The sequence below is a fragment of the Parasteatoda tepidariorum genome, chromosome 1 (genome assembly GCF_043381705.1).
Source record: "Parasteatoda tepidariorum isolate YZ-2023 chromosome 1, CAS_Ptep_4.0, whole genome shotgun sequence".
In the NCBI taxonomy this organism is placed as follows: domain Eukaryota; kingdom Metazoa; phylum Arthropoda; class Arachnida; order Araneae; family Theridiidae; genus Parasteatoda; species Parasteatoda tepidariorum.
In genome coordinates, this window is record NC_092204.1 from 88,008,619 (window position 1) to 88,027,605 (window position 18,987).

At 26.1% G+C, this 18,987-nt stretch overlaps 1 protein-coding gene across 2 annotated transcripts in view; it reads left to right on the forward strand.

The window, feature by feature from the left end:
- The window catches only part of LOC107444933 (uncharacterized), a 51,129-nt gene extending 35,845 nt beyond the window's left edge, over positions 1-15,284 (forward strand). For both annotated transcript variants that reach the window (XM_016059209.4, XM_016059208.4), the window contains exons 2-4: positions 4,294-4,598; positions 9,312-9,383; positions 12,307-15,284. In XM_016059209.4, coding sequence (XP_015914695.1) covers positions 4,341-4,598; positions 9,312-9,383; positions 12,307-12,714 — 738 coding nt within the window. In that variant the 5' untranslated portion in view covers positions 4,294-4,340 and the 3' untranslated portion in view covers positions 12,715-15,284. The remainder of the gene's footprint in view (positions 1-4,293; positions 4,599-9,311; positions 9,384-12,306) is intronic.
- The last annotated feature ends 3,703 nt before the right edge of the window (positions 15,285-18,987 follow it).

Genomic DNA, 18,987 nt, shown 5'->3' on the forward strand with positions numbered 1-18,987 from the left:
AAACTTTAAACTTTTTATGTTTGTTTATTTTTCTTATGGGAGCTAGAATTTTGCGTAGGTTAAACTTATTTCCTACCGTTTATTTAAATTAAATTTGCTAAGCTTTCAACTTTTAATTCTTTTTCTTTTCACAGAGGTAAGAGTTTCTACGAAAAAACTCTTTTCTAGAACTTAAATCAAAATTAATCGCAGAATTAAATAAAATTTATATTAGCGTTGAAATTCTTTTCTAATATTTAATTAAAATTTACAAAACTTTTTACGTTTCTCATTCTTTTAATACGACTAATAATTTTCGAGAGTGTTGTAATTTTCATTTAGTAATTATTTAATTAAATTTACTGAATTCTAAAATGTTTATTTGTTTTTTTACCTCAATAAGAATTTTTGAGAAAGTTAAATGATCTTTTTAATCATTTATTTGATCTAAATTTAATGAACTTTAAGTATAGTTTCTACATTTTCTATTGTTTTATGGGAGCACGAAATTTAGAAAAAGTAGATTTTTACAGTAATATGTTTTTAAGAATTTAATTTTTAAATATTGTGTTTAAGATTTTAAGTATTGCTAAACTTTGAAATAAATGAAAAACTGGAGTTAAAGCTCTACAATGTACTAAGAACAAGATATTTCTTTGCTCAAAAAAAAATTCTTTATTTTAGCTATAGACGTTTCTAGGTTAATTTCAACTACATCAAGTGTCTTTCAAAAATTCCGTCCCCTTAATTTTTCACTATAAATATGTATAGGTCCGAAAAAAGTCATTTCAAGGATTATAAAAGCTTTACCCTATCTAAATATGTAGTTTTAAACTAAACTCAGGAGACAAGGGTACTCCAGAGTTAAAAATCGAGGCAAACTCCTTTTCTTTAAAGGCTTCGATTATCAATTCAAATTTGAATTTCATAGAAGAAAAGCCTAGCAACCTCTAACTGCTAACAAAATAGCATTGATAAATTATATTTTACATTCACCATTGAACAACAGATTTATATTAACTTTGTGGCTGCGCAATTCCGTAGTCTTGTAATTTTACTTCATATCTAACCTCAAAACCAAGAAAACTAAACTCACTCATCTTCCTGGATTACATTTGGAGTGAAACATATCAGCCGTTATTTGAAAAGAAAATTTCGAAAACCTCCTGCGTTAACCCAACTGTTATAAGATTCTAACCCCCTATCTATTGATGGGGATACTTTGTTGAAGTTGATGAAAAATGCGAAAAACTGTATTCAATATATCCCTCATTTAGAGATAATTTGTACCACTACTGTTTTCAGAAATATTTGAACATTGTTTTTCATGTTCCATTTGGGCTCAATAGATCATAAACTGTTAAAATAAAATTAAAAACCTGTGCTCTAATTTTTGCCAGCAAAATTTTAACATTCTGCTACCGACTACTATTTGAAAATTATCGAAAAAGTTGCTCGTTAAAATTTTAATACATATTAGCCTTAAAACCACAACAAGGTGATTTCATATAATCTTAACCCATTTTGATTCGCAAAACTGGGGGATGATCTTAGGTCTGCTGCGATACTTTTTTATCACTTGTCAAGTTTATAATAAAGACAACTTCTAATCCTTCCAATTACATCAGATAATATTTTTAACCAATACAAAACACAGGTTTTATTGCTACTAATTCTTCATCGATCACTTTGATACATCTTACAGACATTCAAAATTAAGAGAAGTCTCATTTTGTTTGTAACAATTTTAAAAACAGGTAAGTTCTGGATCTCATTAAATTCTTGACGATTGACTCGTGGCAAAATCCTCTTACCTTAAAGTAATAATATTATTTAATTTCATACACGTGTTCTAAGAAGGGGACACACAACTAAATGATGTCGTCATTTCACGCTGACGTAGGTGTTCCAATTGGGGCCTCTACGGAATTCCCTATTTCATTTACCTTTTTGGAATTTCCTCGCAGTGTGAAAGTTATTGGTTAAAAGCCATTGTTTGTTTGGAGTTCTCTGTTAAACTTGGAAAAAAATTACGAAATATATTTAGCGGTTGAGGTCAAGCACAAGGTTGTCGGCGTGGTGTGATATCGTGATAATTTCACTCATAACAGCATCGTTTTCTTCGATTTGTCGTCACTACACTATTAAGAATGCTGTTAAACAAACTAATTTATGCATCCGCTTCATTGAAGATAATTGTTTAAATCAAAGCATTTTTATAGCTCTTTATATTTGGATGCGTTTTTGATTATCTAAATACCTCATAAAAATGAAAACACAGAAAAATTTCACTTGTCTGAATAAATTAAATTATATGCTTCAGTGATTTCTCGGCTTGCAACCTTCATTTTTCAACTAGCTCTTATCTCTAGATAAAGTGGTAACTGACCACTGTTTTATTTATAACCATCAGTAGACTGATCTGAATGGTGCACAAACCATCAAATAAAACACATCTTAAGATATTTTTTAAGATATTTTAAGATATTTTAATACTACTTCTTATATATTTCGTGCTTCAATTCACGCACTTCGATATTTTAAATCCGTACATTCATTCATATATTTATCGATGTTATAAAAATTTTTAAAATAGTTTGTTTTGCGTCAGGTATAGGATTTTCATGCATTTTAATGTAATGATGAGAGTTACTTTTTACAGGGTTTTAAATTTGAAACAAAACCAGTCTGAATCCACTTCAACTTATTTCAACTGACATTTCAGAATGCCATTTTCTTTTAAAAAAAATGCCTAAAAGCGAAATATCAAATTCTAGAATTCTTTTAAAAATAAGTCAATTCTTAATTTTTTTGCTTAAAAATATAATATTTTTCACATTCGTTTTAAACTTTATTCAGTTTGAGCCAAACTAATTTATGCATCCACTTCAGTGTAGGTAATTGTTTAAATAAAATTTTTAACTATACATAAGTTTTTACTAGTTTTTGGCCGTGCGAATACTTTATACATGTGAAAACATAGAAAATTTTTCACTTGTCTGAATAAATTACACAATATGCTTCAGTGATTTTCTGACATTCAGCCTGCATTTTTCAACTTTGTGTCATGTGTGATGTCTGCGGGCAAAGCAGAATAGCGGACGCTGACCTAACTCTTCCATTTACAACCATCGGTAGACTGAACTAAGTGATATATTATTGACTTTAAAAAATTTATAATAAAATGAAATGCTCAACCATTGTTAAGAAAGTTTTCAGTTTAACCTCTCTTGTCTCGTCTCAAAGGTCGTTATTATTAGTTTTTTTTTTATTCAATTGTATGTCCAGGGTTTAAGTATAGTATATGACAAGCTTTATAAATATTATCTAAAAATGAAATTTGCAATGAAAATTGAGATAAATTATCCAAAATCTTCATATTAGAAATTAATTATTATTTATTACAAACCTACATTTATTTCATTTTTTCTCGAAGTTTGTGGCCATTTGTAAGTCTTTTGTAACTAACCAATTAATACAATAATTGATGTTACCAATAAAATTACGAAACATCTCTTTTAACAAATTAATATATTTCTAAATGATAATGTGAGTTTTAATGTGAGTAAGTGATAAATTAAATAGTCAACTTTTATGACAAAAATATTTATAGCTGAACTATTTATAATAACTATAAAAATTGCAAATATTAACTACTAAAAATATTAATTTAAACTCTTATTAACTACTGCACAATCTATATATTTACAATTTTTTTAAAAAAATTATTAAATTTTTTTACACTTTTAACAATAAACTTATTTCGTTCCTTTAAAATGCCTTTTTCTAAAGAAAAAGTAAGAAAATACATAGTAAAAATGTTTAAAAAATTCCCATTATGCTTCATTATAAATATAAAGTACAAATATTATGAATCATTTTCATCCTTCATCTTTTTACATAAAATTATGCAAATTATTTCAGAAATATATTTATGTGCCCATGCTTAAGTATGTTCTGTACGGTGTAAGAATGAAACCAGATTTTCAAAAACTTTTTACTTTTTATCTTTGCTTAGAAATAACTCAAAAATTTCAATTTGTTTGAATAATAGTTAGATAGATTTGTTATAAATTATAATCCGCTTATATGATGACTACAAGAAAAGAGATCAGCAATACCGACCGTTAAGTACTACGATAGCATATGGTGCCGAAAGTGGTGGGTAATGGAAATTTTAAAAAAAATGATTTTAAATTATGAAATGCAATATTTTTTTAAATTGTATAATTTGATACAAATTATTATAATATTGAAACTTTTAGTTTTTTTTTTACTGAGAAGCAAATAAAGACGAAAACCATTTTTTTACAGAAAACACCAGAACAAAACAAGCAGCCTCCGTTCATCTGCTGATCGTAATGGGCACATTGTGCCGTCTTCTGCCCGTTATTGTCCGTCCAGTTTCAGCCAATCCTTTACCGGCTGATGATATTCTAAGAGTCGCTGAATATTCTTTTGCCGAGAAACTACAAAATCCCTGTGCTCTTATAGAAACGAGTCGGCTGCAGTTTCCTGAAAGCGAACAGGAACGCCGCTCGACCAAAAGAACTGTGGTGAAAGAACTGAAAGCAAAAGCCATACTACTTAAGGAAACTGCTCAAACAATTTTAAGAACAGTGAGTACCTTTCAATGGCTTTTCATTATTTTAAATATCTCCTCAATAAATTACAATTCAAGACAAACTAACTTGGAATATTCAAGGAAAAAGATGACATATTTCTCGAGATTTTCCTAAACTGATACATTGATAAAATACGATAAAGTGGCTTCTGTGAAGTGCAAAATACTTTTGCTAAATACATTTCTTTTACATTCGAATTATGAATTAAAAATACCCTGTAATAGATTTGAGACTTTTCACAATTTGTGAAGCATTGCGGTAACATTATTTGAGCCAGAGGTTTTTATACATAGCGAAATCATGGCAGACCAATATATATTCACAAAAATCCAATTGCATTTACCTTGTATAGTATAATATGAAATAAAAATATTCAATAAAAATATGTAAATAAAAATATATTGTAAATAAAATAATGCATTTAAGTCTGTTAAAAATAAAGTAAGGAAGCATGCAGTAAGAGTGTCAGCATTGTATACTTTATACTACTTCTAATATTTAAGATTCTTTTAATCATTTTAATTCCAGTTAATAGAAAAACGAAGATGGATATAAATACAATCATAAAAATAACAATAAATAAACCTTCCTCGAGCTTCTGAAGATACATGGGTAATATATGTTAAATGTTAAGAGTACGTAGGTTGCTAACAACACGTTAACTCGAAACTCAGAATACATGTTTCAAACATGTATTCCACCATTCTTTTACAACATTAATGTTCCAATTATACATGTTTTTTCATAACAGTAACTTCCTGAAAAACATGCTGTACAGTTGTAAAGTCACTAATAATATGAAAATACCCACAAATTTTGCTGTAAAAACAGGATAATCGATTTATTTCCTAAAGAATATATATATTAAATATTATAATAGCAACTTGCTGCATCCTCTTTGGGTACATCTGTCTAAGCGTTTACATTCAGTTTTCAAGTAATATAATAAAATATTTTCCAAAGAGCTAATTTATCTTTCAGTTTCAAACTTTTGTCGTCTAATGCTATAACATGGATTTCATTATCGCAAAAAATAATTGCTGAAAATTTAGCTTCTACTTAAAAAGTACCTTAATATACCTTGTTATCGACCAAAATTAAAGTTAAATACTACTAATACTGTTACAAAAAATAATAAAGTTAAGTAAAGTTAAATAAAAATTTATACTGAAATAGTTTTTTTTTTCCTTTTATGTAGCATTACCACAGAATATTTTTTCAGCAAAAATTACAGTATATATCCTTTATCTTAATATTCAAATGACTTTTATAATTTGTGAGAATTACATTTAAATGTGAAACAGCAATTGCAATTAAGTCCAGTTAAATTAGTTGATTTAAACTTTTATAAAGAACTTAAGTGCATTATCATTCTTTAAGTACACAAAAGAACAAAAAGATATTTTGAACATATATATAACAGCAATTCATAACCGCAATTTATGGAAGTTTTATTTTCAAAGAGGAAAAATACTATGCACAACACAGTTTTGTCCTACTTAGCCAAGAAAAATTGGTTTTTATAATGAGTGAATGCAAAGTTTCTCGTAAAAAAAAATATTAATGTTAAGTTTTTTATAAAAAATACGAATGTGGAGTTTCTTATAGAAAGAATATAGTTTCTAGCATGAAAATGTAACCAGAAAAAAATATATTCTATACATAACACTAGGGTACAAACTCCTTTTACTGAAAAAATCAACTATTTCTACTCTTAAAGAGAAATAGTTTCTAGAATAGTAACTGATCTAGATCTTGAACTTACATTCGCTTTTCTTCTTTGACCTATTTCAATAACTCATTTAGGTTCTTCTGTAACTCTTTCAACGATTGCAAATCTATTTCTCGACCTTAGTGCAACTGATTTTATTACTGTCAGGAAATACTTTATTTGAAAAATCTACATTCACGTACATACGTATGAGTTATTTTATTTGTTCCCATTATATACTTGTTAATTGTAACGGTTATAATGATTACTTTTGGTCAATTACTCATTCTAAATTTTTAAAAAGCAATTGTTGTAAATGATAGTGATTCCGGCAATGATATACTTAGTTTCGTGAAAATAAACTTTTCGTGATAAGATTGTATTTGTTGAACATTAAGAAACTTGAGGCAGTTTATATTTATTTAAACAAATGAATTCACAGATTTATTAAACTCATAAAAGTATTTTAAGTATATTAACCACGTGTAACGTTTTCTTTGATTTTTCCAAATATTTTTGAGTTCGAATTAATACTTCAAATAAACTTTTATTTAATATTTTTTTAGTAACAACTTTTAATTTGGAAAAATCGTATTGATATAAATGAAACATAAATTAAGGTTTAATTCTACGGTATTCAATTAAAACATTCATGGTTTTCACTAGTAAAATTTTAACAGCATTCATATGAATAATATTCATTAAAAGATCAAAGAGAAAAAATATCGACTTATTTAGATAAATGAATGTATTCATACATTAAAAGTTTAAATAGCATTCATGCTAACATATTTTGACAAGATAAAGATGGTTGACAGATTAATGCCTAATTACAATTTTTCTATAATATGTTATGCATTAATATAAAATGATGGAAACTCTTAAATGTATGAAAAATTTACATTAAAATGTTTTATTTCGAATTTGGCATGAAAATAAAAAAAATTAAAGAAACATTGTAAAACAAACAGCTAAAATTTGCTATTGAAAAAAATAATAAAAATATTTAAAAATAATTTGACTTACAAAAATAATAATATGCGTTTACAATCATTCCAACAGGAAGAAAAAAGTTTTCGGTAAAATTACCGGATTGTATGCTAACGACATTTCTGGTAATAAAAATATTTATATTAAAATAAAATAAATTTTAATAAAAACCAAGATATACTGTATTTAAACCATTCATTATGTAATCTTTACTTTCGTGAAGGGACCCCAGTTGACTAAAAATTCTAGTTTGCAAAATAATAGTTCTTATTATCATACCTTTCGTAAAAATATAAAACTAAAAAGTAAATTGAACCGAATAAATATTTTTTTTGTCAAACTTTAAGATATCATGATAAAAACACCTAAATTTTACCACTTTTAATCATAAAATCATCACGTAAATTATACAATCATATTTTATTGCTAATTTTAGAAAAATCATCACCAATGCGCTTCGGTAAAAATTACCGAGCCTTTAGTTACTCCGATAGAGCTTAAAACAAGTTACGTTTTACCATATTCTGGTAGTTCTAGTGATTTAAAATAGAGTAACAATTAGTCTACAAAGACCCATTATGGACTATATAACTGTTAGTCTATAAATAATCATTAAAAAAAAAAGATTTACACAATACGAGTAAAACAAAATCCCCCCTCAGGGGAATTTCCCACACGGAAAATAATTTGCCAATAGAAACATAAGTGTGAAGTTTACATCTTCCTGTCTCTCTAACATTCACAACAAACAAAACTCTAGCACACAATTTTCAAAGGACGCAAAAACAATCGCTTATGTAACCACAAACATGACTCAGAGGCTTCATATGATAAATCCAAAAAACAATTCTGGTTTCGAAATGAAAAAGTAAACATCAAATAGTAAAAACATTCTCGTGTACTGAGATAGGCGAGTTTGTTTTGCTTTTTTTATTTATTTTTTTTAAAGGTAAGACAATAGAAACTTAGTTCTCAACTATACTCCTTCGCAATTACAATATAATCGAAAACATTGATTAAATAGCAGTTAATTATGGTTTTCCCTAAAGGGAAAAGAGTTATATAAAAAATGCGTGCAATATTTTTAAATAAAGGAGTAATTTATTTGTACTTATTTAAAAAGTCGTCACAAAAACAGAAAAGGATGATTATCAGACCACTAATCTTCAAGGGAAATATTCTTTATGAAACATTTCCGGTTGGGTTATTCTGAAAAAAAGAAAAGGACAATACGGCGCAAATTTGTGAATAGATTACTCTCGATATTTTAAGCAGGAAAATTTTTTCTACATTCGAAAGATGCAATTCAATGATTTGATCGATTCATTTAACAGGATGAATGAAATCAAACATTTTTACTTCATATTTAAGATGGAGTAGAAGATTAACGATTAAATCAATTTAAAACTTTCCGATAATAAAAAATAAAAAAACGTTCAGAACCCCAGCGCTTTGCATATTATTATTATTATTATTATCATCATTGTTGAGTTGTAAGACGTGCGTAAAAATTTAAAAGCTCAAGTTTACAGCATAATATTATTAGTTCAGAAAGTAAAGTAGTTCAGAAGAAAAACATAAATTTTTAAAACTTTAATTTAAAATTTTCATCTTTTATAAATTTTTAACTTTTTACGCATTACTAAATTTTTTAAACTCGTTCACTTTTATTTCAATTTTGTTTCTTTTAGTTAAATTTAAAAACTACTTTTAATATTTTTAAAGTTATCGTAATGTTTGTGATTTTCATTTGAAAACATATTATTTCTAATGAATGTGAATTTCAAAATCTTGGATATAGTTAATTTAATATTAACATTTGTTTATTTCATCATATAATAGAAAAACAGAAAAAGTATTTTGAACAAAATCTATCTCATATAAACTTATTCCAAACCTAAAACATTTAAATTCTATTACAGATGCATATGTCTTGCAAATTTTAATTTAGTTACTTTAACATATTTGATAGTTTTATCTGATGTTATGGATATTAATGTTTTCAGAATGTGCTTCCTGATTGTTCAACCCTAGAACTACCTCTTGTTGCTTTAGTTCCTTCAGCCGAAAGTATATTAGTAAGTATATAAAATAAGTTTTTTATATTTACTTCAGTCCCATGCATCGATATTAAATCAAACACATATTTTAGCGAATAAAAGTTTTTGGAAAATATTAATACTTTTGTTTCTAATTAATATGCAACATATTATATTAATTAGAAGCTACCTTGACTAATTTTAAATTTTTTACTTCGACGAATTAACTAATTTCTTCGACTTCAAATTCAGATTGACTTTTTATGTCATAGATTCTACCTGGCTTGATTTAATTACCGATTATTTCGGAAATACGTACAAACTAATACAATTTCATCAACAATATTGTTGCTGTTTTTAATTCGTTTTTAAAATTTGGTTGCGTTTAATAGTTCTTCGTCCTAAAGATCATTTAGTAATGACGCGAAAATCTAATTCCTATTAATGCTTTACAAACATGCATTTATTATTTCAAATGCATATGTTAGCGAAATAAAACTTTACGTAAAGCTTATTATAAAAGTAATTATAACCTACATATTATTTATAAATCGTAAAACGGTGCGCATTCAATGTTTTTATCATAAAATGCTGTATACTAACGTAATATTGAAGAATTATTTTATGCAGCGGAATACCCTTTTCAGTTTAAAACTATTAATTTCGAATATAAAAAAAAATCAGAATGCGTAATAATAGCCGAAAATAATACTACGAAACTATGATAAATAAATATCGCAGGTAAATATCACTGAATAAAGCTCGCAAAAAAAAATATTTAGAAGTAAAAAATTTAAACATTCATTAAGTAAAAAAAGTTTTAAAAAAATATTTTAGAAGTAAAAAATTTAAACAGAGCATTTAAAAAGTAATATGCTTACGACAATCAAAGAAAATTTGGATCTTTGTTAATTAAGGATTTTATTTCTCGCATTGATTTTTCTGGTCATTAAAAATAAGCCGACAGCAACGATTGACAGTTTTTAGAACACTATCTCCTTATGTTAGAGACATTAAGCAATCTAAAGAAGAATATCAGGATTATACTGCTATTTGGATACATTTAAGCACTGCATGTGTCCTTATTTTCCATATCGACATATGGAATATCTACTATTTTAATTGTTATATAATTATAATAAAAATATAATATGTTTAAACTAGAATAAGTAATATAATATGTTTAAATTAGAAATCAATAAACTATTGAGATTTAACGCATTGTGTTCGACTTTTTTTCCGGGAAATCCTTTCGCCTTCATACCTCATTTACCTTAATCAGTCATGTATGAAATCGTACTAAAGCGAGTTTCAATCATTTAAGAGATTTCATTTCTCATTTTGCTTCTGAGTAAACAAATTAGTATTTCTACGAAACAAATTTGTTAATTTGAACTTTTTTTCATTGCCTCGTTTAAATCTGCAGAATCTATTCCAAAAGTCATTAGGTTAAGCACCTTGATCAGATCAACCAAGCAATAGCTGATTTTAAATTATCATAACTGAGAAAAGTGTATCGGTAGTGAAAGTATGGCTTCATTACTTCTGAGTAGTTATACATTTACATTCAATGAAATTATGCAAATTATTCATCATAAAATCTACTTTGTTCTATAAAGTGTAAAAAGCCTACATCAACATTTAAATATTCAAGGTCTTGACTAAAGCGTTTATAATTAGATTTGAGACTAGATAAATAACGTTTTGAGAATACACGTGGCCCACAAAAACTTTTGCGGGAAGGATTTTTTTCCTATTAAATTTGCAAAATTCCTTAAGAATTATATCACATACAAATTGGATTTTAAACTTCATAATATAAACTCTAAAATTTACTTCTTAGATCAATGATAAGAATATTTGAAGAGAGTGATATTTTGATGAATTTAAATAAACTATCTATAAGGTTTATATCATACTCTTTTCTGAGATTCCCCTGAATGAATCTTCCAATGAATCTACAATGTATTTAGCATATTAGTGAAAATATGATACTCTCATATTTGAAAGTGCATTTATTTAGGCTCAACTATTTTAAAGCTAAATAAATTTTAGCGGTTTTTTTACATGACATCTGTTTTTATTCTCAATTCACATAACACTAAACATATTTGCTTTTTAATGAAAACGTTGTTAAGTGCAATTTTGATGTTTGAAGCTGACAAATTAAAATCCAAACAAAACTAATTTTCGATACAGTAGTGGAATTTTCTTGTACTATATCACTCCTCCTGTTACAAAGCACTCAATTTATATTAATTAATTGATAATGTCGACTATGAATAGAAAGTTATACAAAATCATACTTTTATTTTAAGTAAATATCCTTCCCCAGCCGTTTCCGTTGATGCAAGAATTATCTTAGTTGAAAAATAAAAACTCATAAAATTCTGCTTTTCATTTGAAAATGTAACAATATAAAAAGAAGACGCGTACTGGCGGATAATTTTATAAAATTTCAACTATGCGAAATCTATAAATTTCTTCACGTCTTAATATTCGCATTCTTAGCGTTAACCAGAAAGAAAAAAAAAGATTTCTAAGGTTGTCATCCGCTGTTTATTGATAAATGCATTTATAGCATTTTTCACTTAGTATTTTTTCCACTTCTTCCACTAGTTAAAATTTTTATTGAATTACAATTTTGCATATAATGAAATATAAATTTATGATTGTAATGAATTTATAATTATTACAAATATAATGAAATATAAATATATAATGTCACATTCATTTTTAAAAATTTCTATTAAAATTCCGTTTATTAAAAAAAAAAAAGAACGACCGCAAAAGCTATTTGTTGACCAGCAAATAAGGCTCCCCAATTTCGAAACCAATGGCATTATGGTCAGCATTGGGAAACAGCCGCTTTTACATAACATTATATTACTTAATAATATATATTAAATATTTTTTATATTCTAGTAACATCCTCTTAATTTTCCTTATTTTTATATTGCAGAACACAGATCCTATTGAAGTTCTTCGAATGTTCTACACATCGCTGCTCAATCACACAGCTCATGTCTACTTCATATGCGAGCAATTGCAGAAGCATCCCTCTGACGAATCCTGCAACACAGCCGATCTTTTAGTGAGTGCCAAGTCTTTGAGTGCTCACATGAGGGAGCTCATGTGCATCCTCAGATTCTCCCTGATAGCCATACCAGAAGAAGTGGATGAAGAAAATGATTCTTACTTATCAGACTCCACGTCTCAAATTCTTAACGAAATGTTAATGGACCAACCCTTGTGCTCAAGGAGGTCTGTTAGAGACTGTCAGACAATGACAAGTACTGTAAAGTTGCTTACAGAACTCACTACTTACCTTCAAGGGACGGAACTGCTAAAAGACGAAGACCCGGCCTAAAAATTGATAATCGCGTTAATACGACCATTGAGGTGCTTCGAAACAGTCTTTCCTATCATCTTGCACAATTCGTCCGTTAAGCATGTTTTACATTCCTTTCGTGAAATGTGATTTATTATAAAGACATTTTCATTTATGGAAACCAAAATTATCATAAGCTTTCTTTTTCCTCTTCAAATACTCAGTATTAAGATATAGTTAACTGAGAAACTTTATTGCAGTTAAATTTTGCCATACTACACTTTTTTTTTCCAACAGGGCTATTTAACATTTGACAGACTGATGTATCAAGACTATTATTTTATTGCATGTATATATCTATACTTTTTAGGGTCAATTTGAAATATTAAAAATAAGTGAACAACACTGCTGATATTTTCTACATTATCTAACGCAATTATATCTTTACAAATTTATCACGCTCGTTTCTCTTAGCTTAATAGCTTTGCTATTGTCGTAATAGTTTTCCTATTGCGACACATATTAAGAAGAAATACGAATTTTAAGAAACGAGCTCTTAATGAAATATTTTAATAGTATTGAATTTATTTTTGTCTTCAATCATTACAATATTATTTCCTAATTACTATCATAATCATGCGCGTAAAACTTCATAAAAATTTAATTTTAATTTTTTTTTAAATTGAAATAAAATATTGAAGTAAGTGTTAAAGGATGGTAAAAAGGTTTATTTAACTATATGCATCATAAATTCCAAAAACTTGTATATAATTACTATTGTTTGAATATCACTAGTACTTCAAAGACAAAACAGTTTTGAACTAAATATTTGCAACTTTGAGCTTTAAAAATTAGTCATCCTTTTTTAAAAAGAAAAATAAGTTCTTTAGTTATTGTATAGATCCTAAAAAATAAGTACTACTTTCCCTAGTTGGTGAAATTCCTGGTTAATTAGCACGTTCGAATTTTTTTATTATTCGATTGTGCTTTTTATTACACCATTTTATTAAATATTTTTTTAAGAAAAATTTTAAATTTTATACTATATATTTTTTAATTTTTATTGCTACATTTACATGTATTATTAATAGCTATAAAGATTTAATTTCTTTACACAAAGTGGTTTATTCTTAACTAATAAAAAATATTAAAACGTTAGTTGCCACCACAAAATCTGTTTCAAAAAAAAAAGAATGGGCGAAACTCTATGCTTTAATGTGCCAATTTATAAAACAAGTTCGTGTTAGATAAACTCTTTCACGAACAGTTGCCAAAACACTTAAGTGATGCAATTTAAAAAATCTATGTAAGCCAATATTTTTGTAATTTTAAAGAATTTTTAATGAAAAATTAAAATTTTGTGAAAATAGTAAATTGTTGTTATGGAATAAACTTGAGCATAATATATGCTCAAAATTAATATTTTTTTTCATTCAAAAAAAGTTAAAAGCATAGTAAATTTGATTATAATTTTCAATCTATAAAATTCTACGACATTGATTTCAAACCAGTTCGAATAATTTTGTAAATATTTTTAAAAGAAATTCATATTTCCCTTTTTCAAGTTGTAAATTCATTATAACATATTTTTGATTAAATATCCGTTTTATAACGCTACTTTTCATTATTATCTTGGTATTACTGATTTACTGTTATATATGTTTGTATTTGTTTGATAAGTATTCTATTTATTTTTAAAGAAACATTGCTGCAAAAACTTACATAATGAAACTTAACTGAAAGCATCAGAATATTTTTAAAACCGTATCTACTTTAAAATTTATATAGAAATATATACTGTCGCAAATAATAGAAATCAAAAATAAAATAATTTCTCGAGATTTTCATTTGTTCTTAGTAATATTTAAGAAATATGTGAAGAAATATATTTACATGATATTTATTAATAAGATTTAAAATACATCGAAATATGTTGTGTTTTAATAGTTTCCTTAGAAAAATTATAACAGTATTATGAATTTTGACTATTACAAGAGCACTTGAAAAAATATTGTATTTAACATACTGAAAAAATAAGTTCCTTTTTTTCTATGATACAGGTTATTTACTTACTTTTCCGCAGTAAAAACAAGTTTTTTTTTCTCTTATTAATTCGAATAATAATTTTATAGATTGTGAGGTTCTATATATTTACGTTATGACTATTTCACTTGACTTGATTGCAATTAGCAATAAAATGTATTATTTAATGTAGTATTCTGCCAAATTAAAAAGAACTAAAAACTACGCATAGATAAATAATTAATTTCTTTGCTTAAATCTGAATTAACATTAATTTTAATAAGATGAAATTCAAGTATTTATAGAATTACAGATAAAACCTTTACTATTGCCAGTTAATTTCAAATCAACAACTTATATTTAATAATGCAATCGCTTATCACTAAGTGCCTTAAACTGAGAATGTATTTTACTATAAACGTTAGCCATTTGAATTGTATGTTATGTCTTATATAAAATTATTTATTTTTATAAGATATTTTCCGAATTTAAAATGTGATGTGTAATATTGCTCATGTTATCATTCATAAATGTTTTTGTTGTTTGTATTGTTTAATATTTATTGAAATAAAAGTATAGTAGTTTTCTTTTTTTCCAGATTACTTATTTTACAATGAAATTATACAATTTTGCCGCATTTTATTAAGAAGTGCATTAATGTATACTTCATTAAAATAATCATTTGAGCCGCTCAGAAGCCAATGCGGTTAAGTCCATTTTTTAATATTTTCTGATTTTTGGAAATTTTGATGAAATAAATATTAATCTTCTTAGTTATTAAAGGATTTACTCGTTGGTTACTTTTTTCTAGGTTAGACAGCAATTTTTTTAATAGCTTCTGAATATATTATATAATAATTTCAGAAGCCATTGTGAATAAGTCCACCTTTTATCAATATTTTTTAACATAAACTTTGAAATAAAAATTAAATTCTTCTTCTTCTTTCGATATTTGTTGGTAACACTGAAAAACAAGAAATTCATAGTAACCAGGGCTGCCAGACGTAGTATTTTTAATACTACGGTAGTATTTTTTCACCAAAAAAAGGGGTATGGTATTTTTAGTAGTATTTTTATAAAATGTGGTGTTTTTTATTTTTTTTTTAATTTCTTTTTCATTTCCTAAAACAAAGAAAAGTGCCACTTTAGTTTTGGAGTAAAAAATAATTTTTGAAATAATCAACCAGTTTATTTTCTATTAGTCACTGTATCTAGTGATGATTGAGAAAAATCGAAGTTTGTTTATACTAGAAGACATAAATTTCCTATCTTTTTCAACTGCCAAAAGGTATAAGTCCTAAAATTTTTAAGATGCTGTCATTATTTCAATAAATACTTACGTTTTTATTAACACATCCTGTACATGTCTTGTTTTTTGCAGAGTTTACACCTCGAAAAAAGAGTTTATACACTTTTCTAATTAAATTAATAAACCAGGAATTTTAAAAACTAATGTATCAAAAAACATTAATTTTCTCAATTGTTGTGTTTTGGATTTAACCGCATTGGCTTCTGAGCGACTCATTTATTGCAAAATTGTAAATAAATTATCATTGAAAACAAATAATACATACGTAAACAAATATTTATTTTAACAAATATAATTATTAAATAACTATGATCCATATTGACATTTTTGATTTTTTAATATTTTATGTGTAATCATACATTAAACTAAATATTTAGCGAAATTCACTAAACTGTTCCTTCGCCGGGGCTCTTTAAATTAAAACTTTGATCTGACATGAAAGCTGCTTGAAAGATATCAAATTTCAATATCATAATAAGTGAACAGATAATATCAACATTTGAAGTTATATTTTTTCTAACAATCATAGATTTAAATTATTTCTACATTAGACATTATTTTCGTTAGAGAAATAAATAACAAAAAATTCAAGATTATAGTTTTTATTCAAAAAAAATGAGTAATTGAAGAAAAATGGAACGATAGCTCCAAGTGAGAAAAAATCTATGTGTATATATAATGATGAAAACTGAGTTAGACCTCATGTCATTTACACTTGAATCATTACTGTAAAACAGTGTTTCCCAAACTTATGACTTTTGTGTACCCTTTATAAATTGTTTGTAACACTGTGTACTACTAATAAAAAAAATTAATTTCTTACTATAAAAAAATTGCACAAAAGTTAAAAATCACTACTGGCTGTTGACATCAGCTTTGACAGATTGTGTTTTTAAATAAAAAAAAATTTGAAATTTTCGTTTGTTGCTATTTACATAAGAACGTGATAAGATATTTTACATAAGAACGCGAGCCCCAGCAAAACTGCTCCCGTACCCCTGGGGGTACGCGTACCACACTTTGGGAAACGCTGATGTAAAGGTTTGATTAAAGTGTAAAAGTGAAAAATATTTTCTACTTGTGTATTTTCACTAAAAGAATCTATCAAATGGCAGAGATACGCTATTCTCAACATTCACGACATAATCGTTGCGGGTAATTATTGCGATAATATTGATTTCGATAACAATAGTTATTGTTTACGATTATTCAATATTTTTCGTTTTATATAATAATCACGATATTATCATATTCGATATTTATAGTTGCAATAATTTATCATGCACTCGATAATCATTGCAAGAAATGGTATTTGCAATGAATAAAAGAAATGTATATTGAAATATTGTTACGGCGATACAAAAAAAATAATAAATAAAATAACAATATATCACGATGGACCCCATCTGTAATTAAAATATTAAAAAAATCATCTAGAGACAAAATTATCTTCTTTTTTTAAAAAATTAATTTGATATTTTTTTACTCAAGTATTTAAAAAGTTCTTTTAATATTCGAAAGTTAAGAGAATAAGTCTTTAGCTTTATTAAAAAATTTTTACCCGTATATTTTTCATTTTATATTTAACAATATATTACGATCCCCAGACCTTATTCCAGAAACAAAATCGTTTTATTTATAAAACATTATTTATATATAATAATGAACTATAATAAAACACTAATTATATATAATTTCAACAGTTAAGTACTTCCCGAAGGGGTTATAAGCAACTTTTCGAACTAAAATTTAATTTTAATTTTAATCATATAACCAACAATTAAAATATTGTTTTTTAATAAGTACATAATAAATAAAATAAGCATTATTTATTTATTTGTATCTCGATTAAAATATTTGCTCTTCATAACATTCTTCCTCTATCACACTCATCCATTGCAAAACTTTTTATCAAACAAATATCTTCTACTTATTACAATTTAACTGAAATCTCTAGCACACATATTAAATTTTTTGCTCTCCGAAAGAATTTTTTCGTTCTTTGATCAATAAAGATTGGTTTATAAAACTCTTGATGTTGAAGAAAAGCCATATTATAACTCCAATTAAGAATCAAATGAAAGTCATATTGCAGGAAAAAAAATTAAGAGAATAATATTATTGGAAAAAGAATAACCAATAAAGAAAATTATTATGATTCTATCAGTTGATAAACAATATCAATAGAATAGTACAAGGAGATATATATTTTAATTCCACATAAGCACAGGAATTTAAAACTGAGACATAAATTGAAAGCGCTTATTACAAAATAAATTAAATCAAAAACTTTTTCAAAAATGTACATTATTTAGATCTAAGCTACTAAATTAAAGAATATTAAGTAAATTTCATCCAATTTTGGGATTTCATTAAATTACAACCTCATAAATATTTCAATTAAACAATTTCAAAAAGAATACCGGAATAATAAGAAGTGTTTAAAAAAGTAATAACATTTGAATTAAATATGATAACAATAAATTTACTTACAATTGAGTCTGTAATAATTTTAATTCTATAAAATATATTCTAAGAGTAAAGTTCCAAGCTGTATTTATGTGCGAAATTTACGAACAATAGTAATCTTTTTTTCAATCAAGTTCTATTTATATTATTTGCGCATGTTCAGCAAAAATCCTTTTTTCAACCGATTATTAATGAAAACCTGAATGAACACATTTTTTCTTTCTTTAAATGTTTGACTGTTTGATATATCAACATAAAATCTATAAAAATTACTTTTTTCATAAATTTTATTTAAATTCATTGTTTAGACACAGGAAAAGGAAATATCTTTCTTTATTTTTCAAAGCATGGGACTACTCTTTGTCCTGTAACGTATATATCAGAATCAGAGAAAAATATATATAAAGAGTGTGCACTCTAATGCTGGAACATATAAATTTTTTTTTTATTTATTTATTTATCGATACGCGACTAAATGGTTCCATGATTGACCCAAACCGTTCTAGCACCAC